Genomic DNA, 18,863 nt, shown 5'->3' with positions numbered 1-18,863 from the left:
CGAGTGTCGTGGAATTTTGGTGGCTTCCCTTCTGTGGTGCCTCTCACTATTGCTTCGATGGGGCCTTTTCACCATTGTAGGTGAAAAGCAGAACAATCACGAATGTCTTGGGAAATTCTGAGTGTCGTGGAATAGTCTGAGGCTTCACTTCGGCGGCGCCATGCCTCTGCTGGTCAGTAAGAGAACAAAGAATGCCGTGACGCTCCTTGCTCTCTATAGCGCTGCCCGCCCCCGACCTTCCCGGCGCAGCGCAGAGTGGCACGGCGGACAACGCCCCCCTCCGTCCCACCCGGTGGCGTTTGCGCACGCGCGCTGCCGCCCTTTCGCTCTGAACCGCACTTCCCGGCCCGCACCGCGCTGCCGCAGCCCCTCCTCCCTCCCTGTGACTGCCGCCCCCCCACGCGCAAGGCAGGCTGGGACTCGTGGTCCCCCCGCCGCGTTTTCCCGGTAGGCCCCGCGGCGCGCGGCGTTTAAACGAGCGGCCGTTGCCCGTCCGCGCGTGCCGCCACCGGGACGGAGCGCCGCGCCATGGATCCGCGGCTTTACCGCCACATTTGTCCTGGGCGCGTCGTCAACATCCAGCGCAGCCACGGTGAGCAGCAGAGCGAGGCTCCGGGGCGGGCGGGGATCTCTGCCGCGGGATCGGGCGGCGGCGTTCGCGGCTCCTTCCCGACTTTCCTCCTTTCAGGTCTGATCCACAAAGCGACGGTGAAGGCGGTGGAAGCGCAGCAGCGCTCCGTGTCGGTGGAGTGGTGCGAGGCGGGCGTCGTCAAGGGCAAGGAGGTAAGGGCTGCGCGCCGGCCGGCGTATCCGCGGGTTTGCGGCCCGCGGCCCCGTGTCGCCAGGCGGGCGCTGGTCACGGCCTGCCTCCAGGGTCTCCTGCGCGCCGCGGTGCCCTGCTCCCTCACGCCGCTGCTCAGGTGAGCGCGTTCCGTGCCGGCCGCCGCGATCGCGCTGCTATTTTTGCACAAGAGTCCTTCGGGGTTGGAGCAGCTGAAACGAGAGGGCCGGGGCCCTCAGCGCTGCCCCGGGCGCTATGGAACGCTGCGCATTGTGATGGGGCGGGCGGGATCTGTGCGGGCTCGCCGGATTGTGGCTGTGCTGGGTGGGGCGGGCGGGAGGCACAGCTGGGTCTGCATGGACTAACTTGGGGCTGTCGCTGAGAATGCAGTTGCGTTGGCTTGTGGATTAAATGCTGAACCCTTCATTTCCCCGGGTCTAAGTAGCTCTTTGAAGTTTATTTCAGTAAGCGCAGTCACCTCTTAATGCTCTGCTAGCACAGAAGTCACTGAGATTTACTAAGATTAGCTGTAAGAGATTAAAAGCTCTTGATGTGCTTTGCCTATCTTTTGTGCTCACAGAGCTCTTCTATGGCACCTGCAGAGCTGCGCAGTGTTTGGCAGATGAGGGTAAATGGCATGACCAGCACATTTCTTCTAGTGCAGCTGCATGTAGGCTACTCAAATAGAATCACAACTGTTTTCTTGCCCTTAAGGGCAATTTTAATGTTTGGCAAGCAGTGATTCAGGTTTATTTGCCTGTCCTGAAAATCAACATTAATAAAAGGAAATGTCAAATCTTCTCTTTGCTCTTGCAGATTGAGATTGATGATGTGATAACATTAAATCCAGAGTTAGCAGAAGACCTACCTACTGCAGAAGTGAAAGAGAACCTTCCTTTGCAAGAGAATGTAACGGTGCAGGTAAGTGCTTTAGCCTCCCCAGTTAGTAATGTGACCACAGCACACTTAAAACCAGGCCTTGTTATAAATAATACTGCTGGTCTTACAAGTTGGAGACATCTGACTTTGTGTTCTGTATCACAGACATTAATCAGAAATCCTTGCTGCATTAATGCTGTTCTGTAGTGCTGTCCTTTGTGTTCCTGGCTTATTCTGGTTTTTAATAGCTCTCATTGTTTTCCAGAAACAGAAGCGTAGATCAACTCTTTCAAAAATCCCTGCTCCACGGGAAGGTGAGAAAATGTTGTTCTGTTCCATCCCTGTGAAACGCTGGTCTTCCACTGTGGCCATGGTATTCCATTTTAGTGCAGCACAAGGCTGCTCGTTCAGGCAGTGCTAAAAACAGCATACCAGTTTGTACCAACGCTTCACGCGCCTGAGTGCAGAACCTTGCCAACCAATTGCTCTCCTGTTCCTGTAAGCTGGGATTTTCTTATATGCTGCCCTTTTCTGCAGCATTGTTGTAGTTATTCTTTGACGTGGCTTTAAACGTTGCTAGGAAGTTCCTGCTGCTGTGAGGTTTAAAGTTTTGGATGTAGCTTTGCAAACAGAGAAGTAAAGCGGCAGTTATTATGCCAGAAAGGTGTCAAAATGACAACGGAAAGTGCAAGAAATAGCAGCATCAAATGGCATCTGCTCTTCAAACGGTCCCCATGGGCAGCAACTGTTCCTGGAGACATTTCAGACTAGGCAGCTGAAGTGCTAGCTGGTGTGCCTTAGCTCAATGATTTTTGTCTGTACAGTTTTCTGAGCAAAGACAGGTGAGAAAAAGTGAAAGTGCAGGGCTCCTAAGGAATTAATTTTCTTGAGGGGTTGGGAGTTAGGAGATTCATGTGTTTTTCACCTTTTTAGGTAGCTCTTGTTTTTGAGTTGCAAGTGACAGTGTTACAGGTCTATTTATAATACAGTTGACTGCAGACGTCATAGCTGGCCAAAACTTTTGCTTTTCTATGAATGGCTGCATTTGTCTGGCCTTCTGGCTGTATACAATGTAAGAGAAGGGAAATTAATATTGGAAATCAACTGTACAAATCCCTTTGTACCTGAGAGAGAGGAGTAGTCCAAGAAACTCAATCTGTCAAAAGTTGTTCTGTACTAAGCATGCTGATGTTTCTCAAATGCAGAGAATTCTCCATAGATCTTGTGAATGTGGTAAAATAGTGATTATCTCTAGACAAATCAGTTAATGGACAGCCAGCTGGAAAAATAAAGGTGTTTGAATTCAGACATTGACTGATTGGGGGGAGGGGGGCAAATGGCCTCACAGAGGTTGCTGCTTTCCTGACGTATAAAATCTAATTACAAATGTGAAGTGTTTGTTGCCTTTGCTTCTGGCACAGTCTTGTCCCTGATGACTGCTCAGAGTGCTGGAGGGCAGCAATTGATCAGTCATCAAATATTATCTATATTATAGTTGCACTACATGAGTGTCAGGAAGTAAGTCTCATAGCAAACTCTGTGCTGCACCAATTAGGAAGCTAATGTTGACTTCAGGAGTCAGTCCTTAGACTAAACAAATCAAAGATCAGAAGGTGTCTGTCTCCTCATTAAAGGAAGTGAGAGAAGCAGCGCTTTTAGGATGAACTTGAAAACAGATCTAAGTTCTGTGAAGCAGTCAGAATTTTAGAAGATGCTGTATATTCTCTGTACAGAAATGACTTGAATCCAAACCACTGAAGTGGAGCAAATCCTCTGGCAGGTATGCCTGTCCAGGAGCACTGTTACAAGTGCTGAGTTTGTGATGAAATCAGGTCTGGGCACGTTTGACAAAAGGACATGGAATAACGTACCATCAGAGTATAATGAAACTGATTCTTCTTGTTCTTAAAGTTGCAGCAGTGACATCTAATGTCTCTGCACCTGAGCAGAAGATTGCAGGTAAAAATTCTAACACATGAGCACTGAATTTCATGTGCACAATTGTAAGGAATTTGATCCAGAATTGAAGTTGAGATTTGTTTCACATTAAGTATTATTTCCTTTGAAATCATAGTGATTGATTCTGGGTAAATTCCTGTGATTGCTGGAGGTTAGTTCTGGTTTTCATAGCACACTTCTATTTTTCATACCAGATTTGCTTTTTTACAAATCTATCCCTTCCCTAGGAAGCTCTGCAAGTGGTTTGTTCTCAATCAGAGAACAAAACCTTAGGTAGTCTCCATCTCCACATGCTACGAAAAGGCACTTTGTGAAGATTTCATACTGTGACTGTGTGGAGTCCTTTAGCTGAAATTAGTGTGATTAAGCTGCCACTCCACTGTGGCACCCCGTGCTCTCTGTACTGGGCTTGGGTTTGTGATGGTTTGATCCAGCCCTTGACCAGTTTTATCTTTGGATGTGGAAAAAATGATTTTTGTCCTGGCTTTCCTAGATAACTCAATCTGTAGTCTGTAAAGCAAAATTAGTGGTACAGCCTTGGATAAATTCATTTTGAGCAGCTGCCAGATTGCAGTTCTGCTGTCACCATCAGTTAACTTGTAGCCTGCAGGTGTGAAGGTTCAGAGGATTTTTCCATTTGTCTGTGATGTAACTACCTCCTTCCTAGGTCTTAAGATTTGGAACAGCCACGTTAGTGAATCCCTAGTGATATGTGACAAGAAATTCACTGAAGCTGCAAATCTGGAATGAACTGTTTGTTTTTCTGTGGTGGTCGTTTCTCACCCACCTATCTTTCCAGCACTGCTTCATCCTAGACTTTGCTAACATCTCAAATTTGGAAACAGTCTTTTTAATCACAGCCTGCACATCTGAATACACAATTATTTTCAAATGCCTGAGTGTCTGATATGCGACGCTGACCTTGAATTTCTGTTTCCAAAGCTGTGCGGGGCCGTTCTAGGATGTCTGTCATCACAGAATCTCAGCACAACCTCCAGGAAAATGAGATGGGGGTGGATCCCTGTACTTCTACACAAATAAGAAACAACTTGGCAGTTCCTGGTGAGTACAGAAAGAACTTAAGGAATTGCTGATATGAAGCAACGTGCTTTGTATGTATTGAATTAAGTAAACTACCTATCTAGGAACAGGAGCAGCCTCTACCCTTTCACATATAAAGCAAGAGGGGGAGGTCCAATGCTATGTAAATATCTGGGGCTTCTGCTTGAAGGAGTTATCAAAGGACATGGGAAACAGTGTTGTTGAAGAACAATGTGCTTCCTTAACCAGACAGCTGCAGCAGGTCTTGTGTTTTAATGTGGTACCTGCTTAACAGCACCAAGTAGCATTCACAGGGCGAGCAGGAAGCAAAGTGCCTTAGTACTCACAACAGGCTCTGACTACACTGGTAGGAGTTCTACATATGCTGGTTGAGTAAAGCAAGAACTTGAGCCTGCTTGAGTTACTGTGAAACTGTAGTTCTCTCTCTCAACGAGACCTTCTCCATGAATAGTGGTGCATGTGCCTCATGAATTAAGATATTCAAATAAGAGGTTTGATATTAACTTCTTGCCTAGCTGATGTGGCATTGATTTGTAGCTTTGAATAAAATCTGGATTTAAAAATAAGTATTTGCATGCAAGCTTGTTCTCTGAACCAATCCACAATCAGAGCAGAGGAATACCTGAGGTCTGTAAGACTTCACAAATAACAAATAGTTCTTAATCTTTGGGTTCTACTTACTGTCTTTTGGTCTGGCTTCTCTCTGCAGCTGGCCAAACCAGGGCTAGTAAGCTGCGCTGTGCTCCAGAAAATGTGCTTCCAAATGGGAATGGCATTACAGAGGATAATCTGCCTTCTGCTAGAATAAGCTCTTCACAGAGCCCAGGTACCAGGGAGCAGTGGGGTACCAGGGAGCAGTGGCTAAGAACTGGTTCACCAGTCTGTGCTACTTTGTCTGCTCCTAGGCTAGCACTTTGAAAAGGTGCCTTTGGCAGTAAGACTGGATGTCTGAAGTATTTGTATGATAAATGTGGAATTCTATCATAGCGATATCTCCTTAGAAATTCTGCCCTTAGAGTAACAGGGCAGTATAAAATGTGTTTAAAACATAGGGTGAAATTTTAATTAAAGGAAACACTTTCATTTTTATCTAGTTCGAAGAAAATCTAACATTGTGAAAGAGATGGAGAAGATGAAAAACAAGAGAGAAGAGAAGAGGGCTCAACTTAGTGAAATCAGGATAAAACGTGCACAGGTAGTACTATTCCAGAAAGGAGATGCTATAGGGTAGCATATTGTGGCAGTTAAAACCACAATGTATTCATATATATATATATATATAGCTATAACGGGCTAATTACCTTTGTCTGATGTTGTCTTTTACGTGCAGGAAATTGACAGCAATTGTCCAAACTGGGAGTTTGCACGGATGATCAGGGAATTCAGAGCAACGTTAGACTGCCAGCCAATATCCCTGTCTGACCCAGTAAGGAAACATTGAGGCCACTGACTGCAGCACAGACCATTTGACTTATTTATTTTGTACTGAGGATTTTAGCATATGAGCAAATCGGTGCATCACAGCTCCTGGGAAATCCTGAGCATGTTGTGATCCTGAGGCACCTGGCAGTGAATGTGAGGTCACTAACCTGTCCAGTGTAGGATAAGCTGCAGTAGTAATATCGGATCTTGCTGGACAGCTGGCCAGCAACTGAATGTTATTGATCCTAGTACAGAATGTTTGGGATACTTCAGCATAGGAGCATTTCTGCAAGATATGTTGAGTATGCTACTCAAAGGCAAGCTGCTCGTAGTGTTCCCTCTGTGTCTGATGGACTTCAAGACCTACTTCACGAGTTGTACTCTGCCTCAGCACCTCTCAGAAATTACTCAGTGCATGTGAAAGTTGATGTGAGGAAGCATGAAATTTTTCTCTGTAATTCTAAGTAGGTGAAACAGGAGCATAATTACTTGTTTTCCTATTTTTTCTTAGATAGAAGAACATAGAATTTGTGTGTGTGTTAGGAAGCGCCCTCTGAATAAACAAGGTGAGCATGCTGACGAAGCAGCCCTGAGCTGGAGCTGTTTGATATTCATGTTAAAACTGAGTCTCTCTTCTGTCAACAGAAATTAACAAAAAGGAATGTGATGTGATTACTGTTCCAAGCAAGTGTGTCCTTCTGGTGCACGAGCCAAAGCAGAAAGTGGACCTAACAAAATACCTTGAAACCCAAACATTTAGATTTGACTTTTCATTTGATGAAAGTGCTTCTAATGAAATGGTGTACAGGTAATGCTTTCTTCTCACTGGAACGATAAAAAGCGTTGAGCTACAGCTGGGTGTCAGCCTGGCTTAAACTAAACTGCTACCTGAAATAAATAGGAAATTCCTTTCTGGAGGAAACCAAACAACTTAAAAAGTCTAACACGGTTTTTGCATGGCCTTGCTAACTATCTAAGGATTTGCTTTTATTTGCTTCTGTAGGAAAGCTGATAAAGTAGGATGTGAAATGCTTGCCTTAACTGTCTCTTATCTTCTGAATATCCAGGTTCACTGCTAGGCCTCTTGTTCAGACCATTTTTGAGGGTGGAAAGGCAACATGTTTTGCATATGGTCAGACGGGCAGTGGCAAGACGCATGTAAGTTTGTTTGTTTTTTTTCCCCTCCAAAGAATCATTTTATAGCTTTAGATAATGTATGTTGAAGCTCTTTGTCATGGGATTATACAAGGAACTTGGGTCTTGAGGGTTTTGTCATTAAACTGTTAATAGTTTTAGTTGTTAATCCTCCTTTTCTGTAGCTTTAAGTACTTCTGAAGTTGTGAGGAAAATCATGTCTTCTTCCTCTTGGAGGAACAACTCCTTTGAACTCTAATGCAGTGGCCAGCACTCCAGAACCTTACAGGCATTTAACTGACACTCTGCATGGTCCAAATCTCCTCTCTAAACTGACAGGGAAACAGCAAATAACTTCACTGTATTGCTGTAATCATCTCATTCACATCAGACCATGTACATGATAACTTCCTAGTACGTCCTTGGGATTAAAATCAGGTTGCCTGCCTTGCTTCTGAGCTGCACTTTACTTCTGATGGCTTTTTCTTTTAATAGACCATGGGTGGAGACTTCTCTGGGAGAGCGCAGAACGCCTCAAAAGGCATATATGCTTTTGCATGTAAGTTGATTCTTAAGATATGAAAATCAAACTTGTGCATGCTTTTCCTAAATAGATATGCTTTGTTTTTACAGGATTATTTAAAATGTCTCTGGTAAAAGATGCATAGAGTACTTAAGTTCTGATTCATAAGTGGGGCTGTTTAAACTGCAGGAGGTACAGGAAGCAGGTTGCTCATAAGCCCCTCCTTGATGTAATGCCTAGAAAGTGTCACAAACTGGTTGTTCTGAGTTCTACTTTTCTTATAGAAAGGCGTATTGTGAAACTGTCAGTGCAGCAGGTCGGTTAAGTTCAACCAAAGGGCCAACTGTTCTGGTATATCATCTCCAGCAGCATGCAGGTGCTGTCTAGGTTCTCTGCAGGAAGCATTTCAAACAAATGCTTGGCTTTTGCAGGCCTGTCCAAAGCAATAACAGGTCTTGATGTTCCCCATGTCAGGGGGATGTGTGTGCAGCTTTTACTTACGCTGATCTTACTAGACCAGCACGAGTTGCTGTCTGCAGGTAATGTTAGCAGTAGAAGCATCCATATCCCTGTTTTCGGTTTCTGGGTGACAGTGCTGGTGAAACTGGTTTTCAGATGGTAGCACGTCACTAATTGTTTCGTTAGAATTTGCTTAGGATGGCTGTCATTAAGCTGCTAGTCACTGCTTTATGGCTAGTGATAATCAGCAGTAGTTCAACAGCGACTAGGAGCTAGTTTAACTAAGCTAGTTAACTAAGTTTTTAAGCTACTTAACTAAGTTCCTGTCTTCCTTCCCCAGCACAAGATGTCTTCTTTCTTCTAAGCCAGCCCAGGTACAGGAGTCAGGACCTGGAAGTCTATGTGACTTTCTTTGAAATATATAATGGAAAGGTAAGACTTCTTGTTTTCTTTTAATCCTGGCCTGATTCTGGCTGTATGTTTTACATGTGGCTGAATTAAATATAGGGTTTTTTTTTTTTTTCTATCTGTTAAGCCTCTGTTCAATGTGATGTTCTCTGTAAAGCCAGTACAGGCTACCTGCAAGGAGTCTTTGTTCAAATTTGCCTCAATCTTATTGCCTGAATATAGGTGTTTGATCTCTTGAATAAGAAGGCAAAGCTTCGAGTCCTGGAGGATGGCAAGCAGCAGGTTCAGGTTGTTGGTCTGCAAGAGAAACAAGTCAGCTGTGCTGAAGATGTCATCAGAATGATTGAGATGGGCAGTGCTTGCAGGTTTGATGCCTTAAAACAATAAGAAAGCAATCGTGTCTTGTACTCTGTGTCTGCAAAAAGTGATGCTTGTAGCTGGTGTTTGGATTTCAAACAAGGAGCCTGTTGTTCCCAGTAGCAGACAGGCACTGATCTGCACCTCTGCATGAAAACAAGGGGATTACATAGTGAAGGACTAGCAGGCATGGATTTAGTCTTTCTTCCATAGTGGCCACATGTTCACGCATCTCCAGAAGAAAGGAAATATTTGCATCAGAGCAGCCTTTCCCTTATGTCACATCTAGGAAGCAGGCAGACTCCAGTTTAGAAGTATCAGCTAGTATTCTGGAGCTTAAGTTGCTCCCTGAGAGTGTGTGAGATCGAGGAAGAGCAGCTGGCATCAAGCTGTAGTTGCAAAAGTGCTTAGGATTAACTGCAGGCCAGATGAGCTGTTCTGATAGCAGCAAAAAGGCTACGTGTCATTTGAAGATCTCTAGGAAGTCCTTGATAGGAGTTGCCGTAGGCTTGGATGCTCAGTTTGGCAGGCCTGGCTGCAGACTATGACTGGAGCATTGCTACCACTGCACTGGTATGTCTTTAATCAAGGGCTAAGTTCTGTATTAACAAGTCCTAGCTGTCTAATAAGATGTACCTGCTATGGAAATATTACTTGGCTGAGAACTTCTTGGCAGCTGTATTACATTGCATGTGCAGATATGTGCGTCCTGAAAGCTCCACTAATGCTCTGCTGTGCATCCTTTTTTGGGTGATGTTTCAGCCAGGAACTGTTTAATGCTTCAGCCTCCTGCCTCCCTCAACAATATTTCAGGGCAACCCCCTTCCCTGTTCACCTGGGAGCAGGGATGTGGGTGGGACTACAAACCTGCCAGCCCTCTTAGGGAACAAATGGTAGTGAAAGTCACAGTGAAGTTTATGGTATGGCAGACTCAATCCCTAGCAGTGACAGGCAGGAACAGTTGCACAGCAGAGGCTAAGCAGCAAGCCTGCTTGGCTGGAGAGAGGGATTTACAATGACTGCAGTGTGCTAGCACAGCTAATGTTTAGTGGCAGGAAAATGCTGGACTGAAGGTATTTCTTCCAGCTCTGAATGTGTATGAGGTGTTAGCAGTCAAAGTTATTCTTACGTAGGCTGTCTGAGTTGAGCTGGGCAGCACGGTAACAGAAGTGATTCCATAATTCATGCAAACCTGAGGTACTGTTGTGTGGGTTAAAGAACTTAATTAAATGGCTGCAGGCCTTCTTTAATGCTGTTGGGACCTTTGAATCTCCAGTGATGCAGCTCTGACACTTGTTTGCATCTTTGCTGTAGGACATCTGGGCAGACTTTTGCAAATGCCAGCTCTTCACGGTCACATGCCTGCTTCCAAATCATACTACGTCAGAGAGGGAAATTGGTTGGCAAATTTTCCTTGGTGGATTTGGCAGGAAATGAGAGAGGTGCAGACACATCTAGTGCTGATCGACAGACACGAATGGAAGGTGCAGAAATCAATAAAAGCTTGCTGGCCTTGAAGGTGAGCTGTAGCTCAGAGAGCAAATGGTGCTAATCAACACAGGATTTTGTTTGACTTTGAGGTAATCTACTCTGTTTCTTTCCAGCGCAAGGGAAAAGAATAGCCAAAAGGATCTCAGTTTTGTATTTTAATAACCCTGTAAATTAATGTATTATACTTGCTCTTAGTATGTTTCCAGGAAAGCAGTACAGTTGCATAGTCTTGTCAAGTCTAACACTGTCACAGCCATTTGAAGCTTCATTCAAGTTGTCTTGTTTTTGTGTTTCTGTTGTTTTCTATATATGATGGCATGTGGTATCTGTGGTGGTCAGGTATGTGGAGTGTACTTACAAGGCTAGGAAGCATGTAGAGAGCAATAGAGATGATTCTTTTCCAGCCTGCTGGTGGCTGTAGTTTGCAGAGGTGCTTAAAAAGAGATACAGATACTACGCTCACAAAACTTGTCTTTTCTTAGGAATGTATCAGAGCTTTAGGCCAGAACAAATCTCACACTCCTTTCCGTGAAAGCAAGTTGACCCAGGTGCTGAGGGACTCTTTCATAGGAACCAACTCAAGGACCTGCATGGTAAGTATGTTTGTGATACAGTTAAACCCACTCACTGTTTGCAAGTGTTGCAATTTGACCAGGTAGCTGCAAGCTCCTCTTCTAGGATGGAATTTTGGTGTCAAATCTGCAGTGAACTTTGCTCCAGTCTCAGTAGGAATAAGGCAGCACAAGTCATTTTCATACAGTGGATCTGCAGTAGTGCGTGGTGTGCTCTCAAAGCACACCTAATTCCTGGGAAGGTGCAGCACCACGGGTGCACAAGAAGTCAGTGGAAAACAGACTTTTCTCTGCTCCATAGGAGCCGTACAGAAAAACATACATGGCCATGTCTCAACTCTGACCCTTTTCCCTAACGTGTCCCAGCTGCCTACTGAGATCTGCAGGGCCAAGAGCTTGAGCAAAAGGCAGACATGGAACTCACTGTGGCTTTCTGTTTGCAGATAGCAATGATTTCTCCAGGCATGAGTTCATGCGAGTACACCTTAAACACACTGAGATACGCTGACAGGTATGACTTTCTGACTTAAGGATTCTACTATTACTGCAGAAAGACAGTTTTGACTGTCCTTCCTTCAGAGGAAGAGTGTCTCATGGTAGACTTCAAACTGCCCTGTTTTTTGTAGGAAGTATACCCTGAGTGGTGACCTCCACCCATAGTGTGCACTAAGAATATGGCTGCTGTACTACATTCCCTGACATAACCCTACAGATTATGCACAACACCACTAGGTGTTTACTGGGGACTTTAATATGAGCTAGTAGGGTATGACACCACTTGAATGAAATCTAAAGAACCCAGAGAACTCAGGTGCTTGGTAGCAGATGGTGGGAGTGTGGATTTGAATGCTCCGTGGTTGGTCTTGGGCACCTGTAAGACAGATTTGCAGGAACAGATCTCTAGAGTTCCCTGGGGATCTTGCTGAACCCTGGAATACCTGTGAAGAGCAGCCTTTACATCTCCAGTGAAATGATGAGTGAAAAAGGATAGGCAGACTCCGGTTGCAGAGAAAGCAGTTTGTATTTTGAATGTCAGCACAACAGCTAAAGAAACAGCTAAAGCCTTCCCTCTTTCACCAGGATCAGTGGTATTTGAATTTTCCCTTGCTGATGCTGTGTTGCATGGCTCTGTACAGTGGCTGCAGAGTCTGTGACTTTTGTCCTATGTTAACAAGATAAAACTTGTGTACTTCAGACCTTGTAGCTTTCATTTATGTCACAAAAGGCCTCTTGGTCCCCTCCTTAGCAGGAAAACACTCAAGAGAAAAGTCTGAACATTCAGGAACACAATGAATCTTCAGAGGTTTGGTTCAGGCTCAGGATTGAAGTTGCTTTTTTTCTTTTGGTGGACAGTCATTCCTGATCACCTGAAAGCACAAGACAAAACGAAGCATCTGACTTGCCCACTTGCACTGTGCTTTGCTTGCTCCCATTGGTTTCACTGCTGGTGCACAAGGCAAATTCAGGCCACTGGATAGGGAATAGGTAGGCTAAAACTCACTGAAAATACAAAGCTGATGCTGGTAAGTGGGATGAAGTGCCTAGCTGATGCTTGACACCTAGCTCCATGTCATCAGCCATGACTTTTGTCCTTATTACAAAATAAGGACAAAATAAGGACTCTCCTTTTTATGGAGAGGGTTTTTTTTGTTTGTTTGTTTTTTGAGGCAGGGAAGGAAACCACCTTACTCCTGTTGTTTCCATACTAAGTCCTCTTAGTTGATTGTGACAGACCAAGCTGACGTGTCTGTGTGAAAGGCTTTACTGGCACTTGGTACTGTGTATTCAGCACTTCTCTCCAGGAGAGGTCCTAGCTTGATATGGCTACACTGGATGTGCAAACAAACATCTTTCATCTTTCTTTCTCACAGCCCTTTGGAGTTTCTATGTGAGCTTGTTCCAGGTGTGACAGTGTTTGGAATTTCTTTTAATAAAGCCAAATGCTTTTTGCTGGGCACTGATGAATTACAGCAGCTGCCTTGTGATACCACAGCCCTGAAATTGCTGAAAGATAGTAAGTGGCAAATATTCTTGTTGCAGGGTGAAAGAGATCAGTCCTCATAATGGAGGTGGCGAAACACAGAATCAAATGGAGATTGAGGAAACAGAAATGAGGGAAGAAAGCTCAGGTCTTCGACGCAGCGTATGTGTGTGCAGTGGGCTGAAAAGATCTCAAAGCTGGAAACAATTTGCTGTTCTTACTTAAGCTGTTTTCTTGCAGCTGTCCAAGGATGAGGAGGAAGATCTCTGTCCCCACCTGTTTAATTTCCGTGAAGCTATGAGTCAAATTGGTGAACGGGAGGAGAAGGTTGTAGAACAGCTTCGAGAACTGAGACAGGTAAAGAGGGAAGCCCAGCTCAAGATGCTTTGACATGTTGACAGCAGCTTGCTTTGTCTGAACCCAGTGCTGCTGGGTAGGCCGTGGGCTGTAATTAAATGGTATTACATTTCCCTTGCTGCTGTGTTTTGTTTTGTTTTTTTTTTTCTCCCCTGTGGTTTCTTGCCCAACAGGTAAAACTGGGGAATTCTGGTGCTTGTGACCAGCCAGTCCCTGTTTCTTCCACCTAGCAACTTCCATCTGCTGCTGATGAGCACAGACTGATAAAGTTGTCTGTAGAAGCTCAGCTCGGTTGCTTTGGTGTGCCAGATACATTGAAACTTGACTTCCTAGAAAATCAGTTTCTTACTGTGTTCATTCTTGTAAACACAGAAAATGACAACTGAACTTGACTACCTCCTGGGAATCACAGAACAACCAGACTATGACCTTGAGACATTTGTGAGCAGAGCTAAGTACTTCATAGAAGAGAGCTCAAGAAACTTTCTTAGTGCCAGAGGTATGTTAATGCTTCTCGAGGTAGTGTCTACTCAGGAGGTGTGTTCTTAATCTGCACTTCCACTAATCTTTTTAAAACTCTGAAGTAACACCAGCCTGTATCTTATACCTCTGGACACTCCTAGGTGATCACCAGGCTGGACTGGTCTTATTGTCTACATTTTTAGAGTAAAAAGAGCATCAGCTGAACTGCTGAGTGGAGCAGTTGGGCCAGGGAGTTCAGTTTTCAGATCAGTAACCCTGTCACTGCTCTCTTCCTTTACAGAAACACTGGATGCTCTGGAAGTAGCCATGCAACTAGAAGAGCAAGCCAGCAAGAAGATAAGAAAGCAGAGGCATCAGTAAATACAGCAAAACCTGGTTTGCAAGCAATCTTCTGTATGTCTTGGACGTTTGTCAGTGGTTTGTGTAACTACTATTAAATGCAGTAGGGTGCCTGAGAGAAGCAAACATTGCAGCCTATCTCTCTTCATGTCTTGTATTGGGTACTCTGTAGAGACTCTGCTGGAAAGCCCCCCTTCAAGGCCTGGGGGAGGAGGGCTGAGAGTCTGCTAGATATGTTTCATATCTGGTCCTTTATTAATGACAATGGACTTCTATTAGAGAAGTAGATGCACATACAACTTTCTAATGTACATGTAATTTTTGATTCCAGATGTGCTTGAAAACACTGCAGAACTTTTTCTAGGAAGAAAATGGACTATATGTAATGGTTTAAAAAAGATAATCAGTATTTTACGATGTTTTTTCAATTAAATAAATGTTCCTGTATTTAATTAACTTCAACCTTAAAACATTTCTTGCTGATGTTTGCTAAAGTCTTACCAGTCCCTGCAGACTGTCTAGTGCTGTAGAGGTACCCTAATTTCTTAGTAGATTTATTTTTGAAGTCTTTACACTTGTAATGTTTGCATAAAAATAATTTAAAATAAATGTTCTCTTTTAATTGAGATCCTGTGGCGTAGAACTTCCCAAGCAAGGGGGGAAAAAGGGCCTCTAAACAAGCCGCCTCAATATGTTTCAGGAAGTGGATCAGCTCTTACAGCAGCAGGCAGGTAACACCCTGTCACTCCCTCCCACCTAAGTAGTTTAGTTGGGCTTCAGGAGTGGCCCAGAATGTTAATTCATGTACTAGTCAGCGTGCTGCATAAGAAGCCATGTTCAGCAGTCCATCAAAGCCTGTATTCAAGGGCAGAAGAGTAAAGCTGCTACTGGCTCAGCTGTAGCAAGTTGGGATCCATGACCCTTGTGTGTGGCCTGGTCCAGATAGCCCCACACATCTTATTCTCTGGAGGTGAGCAGGTAGAGGGGCCAGGATGGAGGATAGACAAATAGGAGACAGGTGATGCTGATGGGTGCCTCTTATTTGTTCACTGTAGGGGTTATCTCCAGAAGGACAAAATTACCCCAAGAACTCCAGTGTGTAGACATACAAATACCAGAGTACACAAAGGCCAATCTTATCATTACTTGCTCTTGCCCTGGACCCCAGCCCTGGTCTCCTGGCTGCCTTCTACCACAGACTATTCCCTTTAATTTCAGAGGGAGATACTAGTCCAAAACAACTGGGGCTTTTAAGTGACTGAGGCCAGTTCTATGCCTACCTTCTGCAGATTGCATCTTTGTCATGTCTTTGGGGCTGTCCACTAGATGGGAGGCCAATTCTTCAGCCTGGACTGGATCTATTTTTGTGTACCAGGTCTCAGGACAGTCCTGGAAGAGGCAGCAATAGTGTTAGGTTATCTTGCAGTACCTGGTGCAGCATACTAAGACAGCAGCACAGTGAGTGAAATGGCTGTTGGGCCCTACTGAGCTTAAATTAAAGCTGCTGTTTCTGGTGTTACTACTCTTAGCTATGCCTAGTTTTGATCAGAGGTAGCTTGTGGTAAAACAGGAGGGACCTGGGTGCAATGAAAAAAGTGCTGTCTCTGCTCTTCTCCGGACCTACTTTGGCTTAGTGCTCTGTATCACCACTCCAGGAGCTAGAGGCAAGAGGGCCCTGATTTTGCAGGAACTTGAGTCACCTCTTGTCACATTCTGACAGAGATCTTGCTGTTGCAGAAGTTCTTCAGGTGTCTGAGATCCATCCTTGCTCTCTTCAGGGTTTGAACTAGAGAAATGATCTTTTTGAGCACAGCCTGAAGGTGAAAACTTCTCCAAGGGGGGCTTGGTTCATTTCTGTGCTCTTACTCAAGACAGGATTTTTTTTCTCTATGAGGAGTACAGTCCCTACCCCTCTGCAAAACAGATCAAGCTCTTCTAGTGCCACTGATAAACTCTGTTAGGGAGGCATGCTTACCTTAAAGAGCTGGAACAGCATGTGTCCTACTGCCTTCCTTACATGCTCCTCCACAGAGGGGTATGTGCGGACAAAGTACTGCAATGGAACAGAGAGTTAGTGTATGGGGATAAGGGATGTGCACGTGTGTATGGAGGTAGAACTCCGTGTACAGGGACTTGTTGGTCCTTGCTCTGAGCCCTACCTTATTCCACTCCACTGTCTTCTCAGGTGAACAGCATACTGACCCTCTGCATTACCAGACAGGTCACTCTGAGTAGGCTGATTCTCAGCTGTCCCTCGTTCTGTGCCTTTCCCACTGCTCACAGTACAGACCTTCCTCTTCTAGTCATCACAGATCTGTGCTGAGGCAGCCAAAGCTTTTTAAGCAGCACCAGCAGGACAAAGTAACCTGCTTATAATTCTGTACTAGTGTCTAGATCCAGGGAAACTACCTTGGTGTGCCTCAGGGCAAGCTGCAGAGTAGAACAGGTGTGTGAGGGTGAACACTGGCTTCCCAGTACCCTCTTTGTGGTAGCTGGCAGGAGAAAGGCAAACAGAACAAGTAGTACAGCTATTTCCAGAATGAAGTGCTACTCCTGCCTTTGTGAAGTCTGTCTGCTGTGCTCAGAAACAAACAAAAACCTCACTAAAACAGTGCATGGAGCATTTCTGTTCAAGTCTTCTGGAAAGAGACCGCACGTTATGATGTCATCTATCTGTATGCTGTGATTGCATACCATCACACTCACCTCCAGGGAGATGCTGGCATTTCTCTGGCTGAGTGGATAATCCAGGTTCCCCACTGCAACCATCAGGCCGTGCACCACTTTTAGCTGGATCAGCTCTTCAGCCACTTCTGCTGACTCCTTGGCTAATATGCTGCAATAAGACAGGCCATCAGCCTCTACCCTGTGCAGGGGAAGGGGCACATAATAAATTGAGCCTGGCCCTCTTGGTACAGATCTGGCGTGATCCCCATGGAAGCATCAATGGACAGAAGACAGAATCTCAAACATCTGACTGACTATGCATTGTCAATCACTTAGTGGTTTTTCTGCTTGTTTGTTTGTTTTTGGCTGAGAAACAGTTATTACGTTATTGGTAGGAGCTTCCTGGTGCATTATAAATTCTAGAAAGCTTCCTGCATGAATGTGAAGAACTCAGGGCTCAAAGCAGAACCACCACCAATGTCACTGCTTTTGAGACTATGTCCCTGTACCCACTAAACTCATCTGCTTTTGTAGAAATGTTCTCATAGCACTATCTTGTGGACACTGCAGGAAATTCATAATAAATGCACAGACTTTAGCACAAGCAGCCAAATGTAAGGATTCTGTGGTCAATCACAGGTACTACATTCTTCCATTGGGTGGCTGAGGTCTCTGTGCCAGAGACTCACTGCCTCCGATCAAAATTTTTTTCCTAAAATCTGACCGAAATCCCCCTCTTTTAGCTTAAAGCCATTCCTCCTTGTTCTATCACTATCACACTGCGTAAAAAGTTGGTACTCCTCCTACTTGTAAGCTCCCTTCGAGCACTGGAAGGCTGTGATTGTGTCCCTGGAGCCTCCAGGGTAAACATGCCCAGTTCCCTCAACCTTTCTTCTTAAAAGAGGTGCTCCATCTTTGTGTCCTCCTCTAGACCCACTCCAACAGCTCTGCATCCCTCCTGTGCTGGGGGCCCCAGGCCTGGACACGACGATCCAGATGGGGCCTCACAAGGGCAGAGCAGAGGGGGATGGTCCCCTCCTTCTTCCTGCTGCCACCCCTGTCGATGCAGCCCGGGGTACAGCTGGCCTTCCAGCATGCAGGAGCACAGTGCTGGCTCATGTCCTGCTTCCTGTCCGTCAGGACCCCCAAGCCCTTCTCTGCTGGGCTGCGCTCAAGGAGTCTGCACATGTATCTGGGATTGCCCTGACCCAAGTGCAACACCCAGCACTTGGCACTGCTGAACCTCGGCAGGTTCTCACGTGCCCACTGTTGAGTCTGTCCAGCTCCCTCTGGCTGACTTTCCTCCCCTTTATTGTGTCTACTGCACCACTCAGCCTGGTGTCATCAGCGAACCGCGGAGGGTGCATTTGATCCTGCTATACGCCTCCAACTCAAAGGAAGATGTTTCTCTGCCTCCCCCCCGCACGCTCCTGTGGGTTTTACTCCAGCTTTCCTTACCCGACGGCTTTAGCAGCAGCTGCCTGCTGAACGTGGGCCGGCATCGGCTCCCTCGGGCGCAGCGTTGGGTCTGCAGGAGGAAGACGAGGAAAGTGAGAACGATGCTTTGACACATTTATAAGACGCGAGAAGGAAGGGCAGGCCGTACGACGCCACAGCACAGCCCGCACAGCGCGGGCGGCCGCGGCCTGCCGCAGCACGGCTTTTACCTTTGGCGCGCGCTTTGCTCTGGGGCGGGGTCAGCAGCGCCACCAGGCCGGGCAGCAGGGCGGGCGGGGCGCGGCGGGCCGCGAGGGCGAGCAGCAGCTGGGCGCCTGGTGAGACACGGGCGACTGTGAGTCACCATCAAGGCGGGGCGACTCTGGCGCAGAACAACACCCCTAAATTCGCTCCGTCCTTAACCACAGCAGGGATAGCTCCACCGAAGCGGAGCCTCAAAAAATTCCACGACACTCGTGCTTGTTCCTCTCCACGGAAATCTTTAGTAAAAGGCGAAAGATTTATACGATCTGAAGAGAAACCAGAGTATAA

General features: G+C 45.7%; 2 protein-coding genes and 1 non-coding gene across 5 annotated transcripts; 1 reads left to right on the top strand and 2 right to left on the bottom strand.

The window, feature by feature from the left end:
- The first annotated feature begins 509 nt into the window (after positions 1-509).
- Positions 510-14,811, top strand: LOC122193560 (kinesin-like protein KIF2C). 2 transcript variants are annotated; one of them, XM_042894393.1, is made up of 22 exons: positions 510-592; positions 689-783; positions 1,598-1,702; positions 1,926-1,974; positions 3,572-3,619; positions 4,562-4,681; positions 5,391-5,507; positions 5,776-5,876; positions 6,012-6,107; positions 6,615-6,669; positions 6,749-6,911; positions 7,171-7,261; positions 7,733-7,796; positions 8,560-8,651; positions 8,850-8,992; positions 10,299-10,503; positions 10,958-11,068; positions 11,491-11,558; positions 13,088-13,190; positions 13,269-13,385; positions 13,758-13,884; positions 14,149-14,811. In XM_042894393.1, exons 1-22 carry the CDS (start codon positions 529-531, stop codon positions 14,226-14,228), a joined length of 2,214 nt encoding a protein of 737 aa, XP_042750327.1. In that variant the 5' UTR covers positions 510-528; the 3' UTR covers positions 14,229-14,811. The 2 variants fall into 2 exon arrangements, with proteins under 2 accessions (XP_042750327.1, XP_042750328.1); XM_042894394.1 differs by lacking the exons at positions 3,572-3,619; positions 5,391-5,507.
- Positions 12,050-18,500, bottom strand: LOC122193562 (armadillo-like helical domain containing protein 1). Of its 2 annotated transcripts, none has more exons than XM_042894395.1 (5): positions 18,333-18,500; positions 16,914-17,043; positions 16,183-16,260; positions 15,488-15,596; positions 12,050-13,304 (listed from the first exon to the last, which is right to left on the bottom strand). In XM_042894395.1, exons 1-5 carry the CDS (start codon positions 18,374-18,376, stop codon positions 13,246-13,248), a joined length of 420 nt encoding a protein of 139 aa, XP_042750329.1. In that variant the 5' UTR covers positions 18,377-18,500; the 3' UTR covers positions 12,050-13,245. The 2 variants fall into 2 exon arrangements, with proteins under 2 accessions (XP_042750329.1, XP_042750330.1); XM_042894396.1 differs by having other exon boundaries at positions 12,050-12,414; positions 18,333-18,494.
- Positions 18,501-18,746: 246 nt separating this feature from the next.
- Positions 18,747-18,861, bottom strand: LOC122193563. Its single transcript, XR_006182936.1, has one exon. It is a non-coding gene; the product is annotated as a U5 spliceosomal RNA (small nuclear RNA).
- Between the last annotated feature and the right edge of the window lie 2 nt (positions 18,862-18,863).

The sequence above is a fragment of the Lagopus leucura genome, unplaced genomic scaffold (assembly GCF_019238085.1).
Source record: "Lagopus leucura isolate 7727_CA_CO unplaced genomic scaffold, USGS_WTPT01 63736-0_obj-0_obj, whole genome shotgun sequence".
Classification (NCBI taxonomy): domain Eukaryota; kingdom Metazoa; phylum Chordata; class Aves; order Galliformes; family Phasianidae; genus Lagopus; species Lagopus leucura.
Note: the sequence above shows the minus strand (reverse complement) of the source record. Positions and strands in the feature narration are given on the sequence as shown.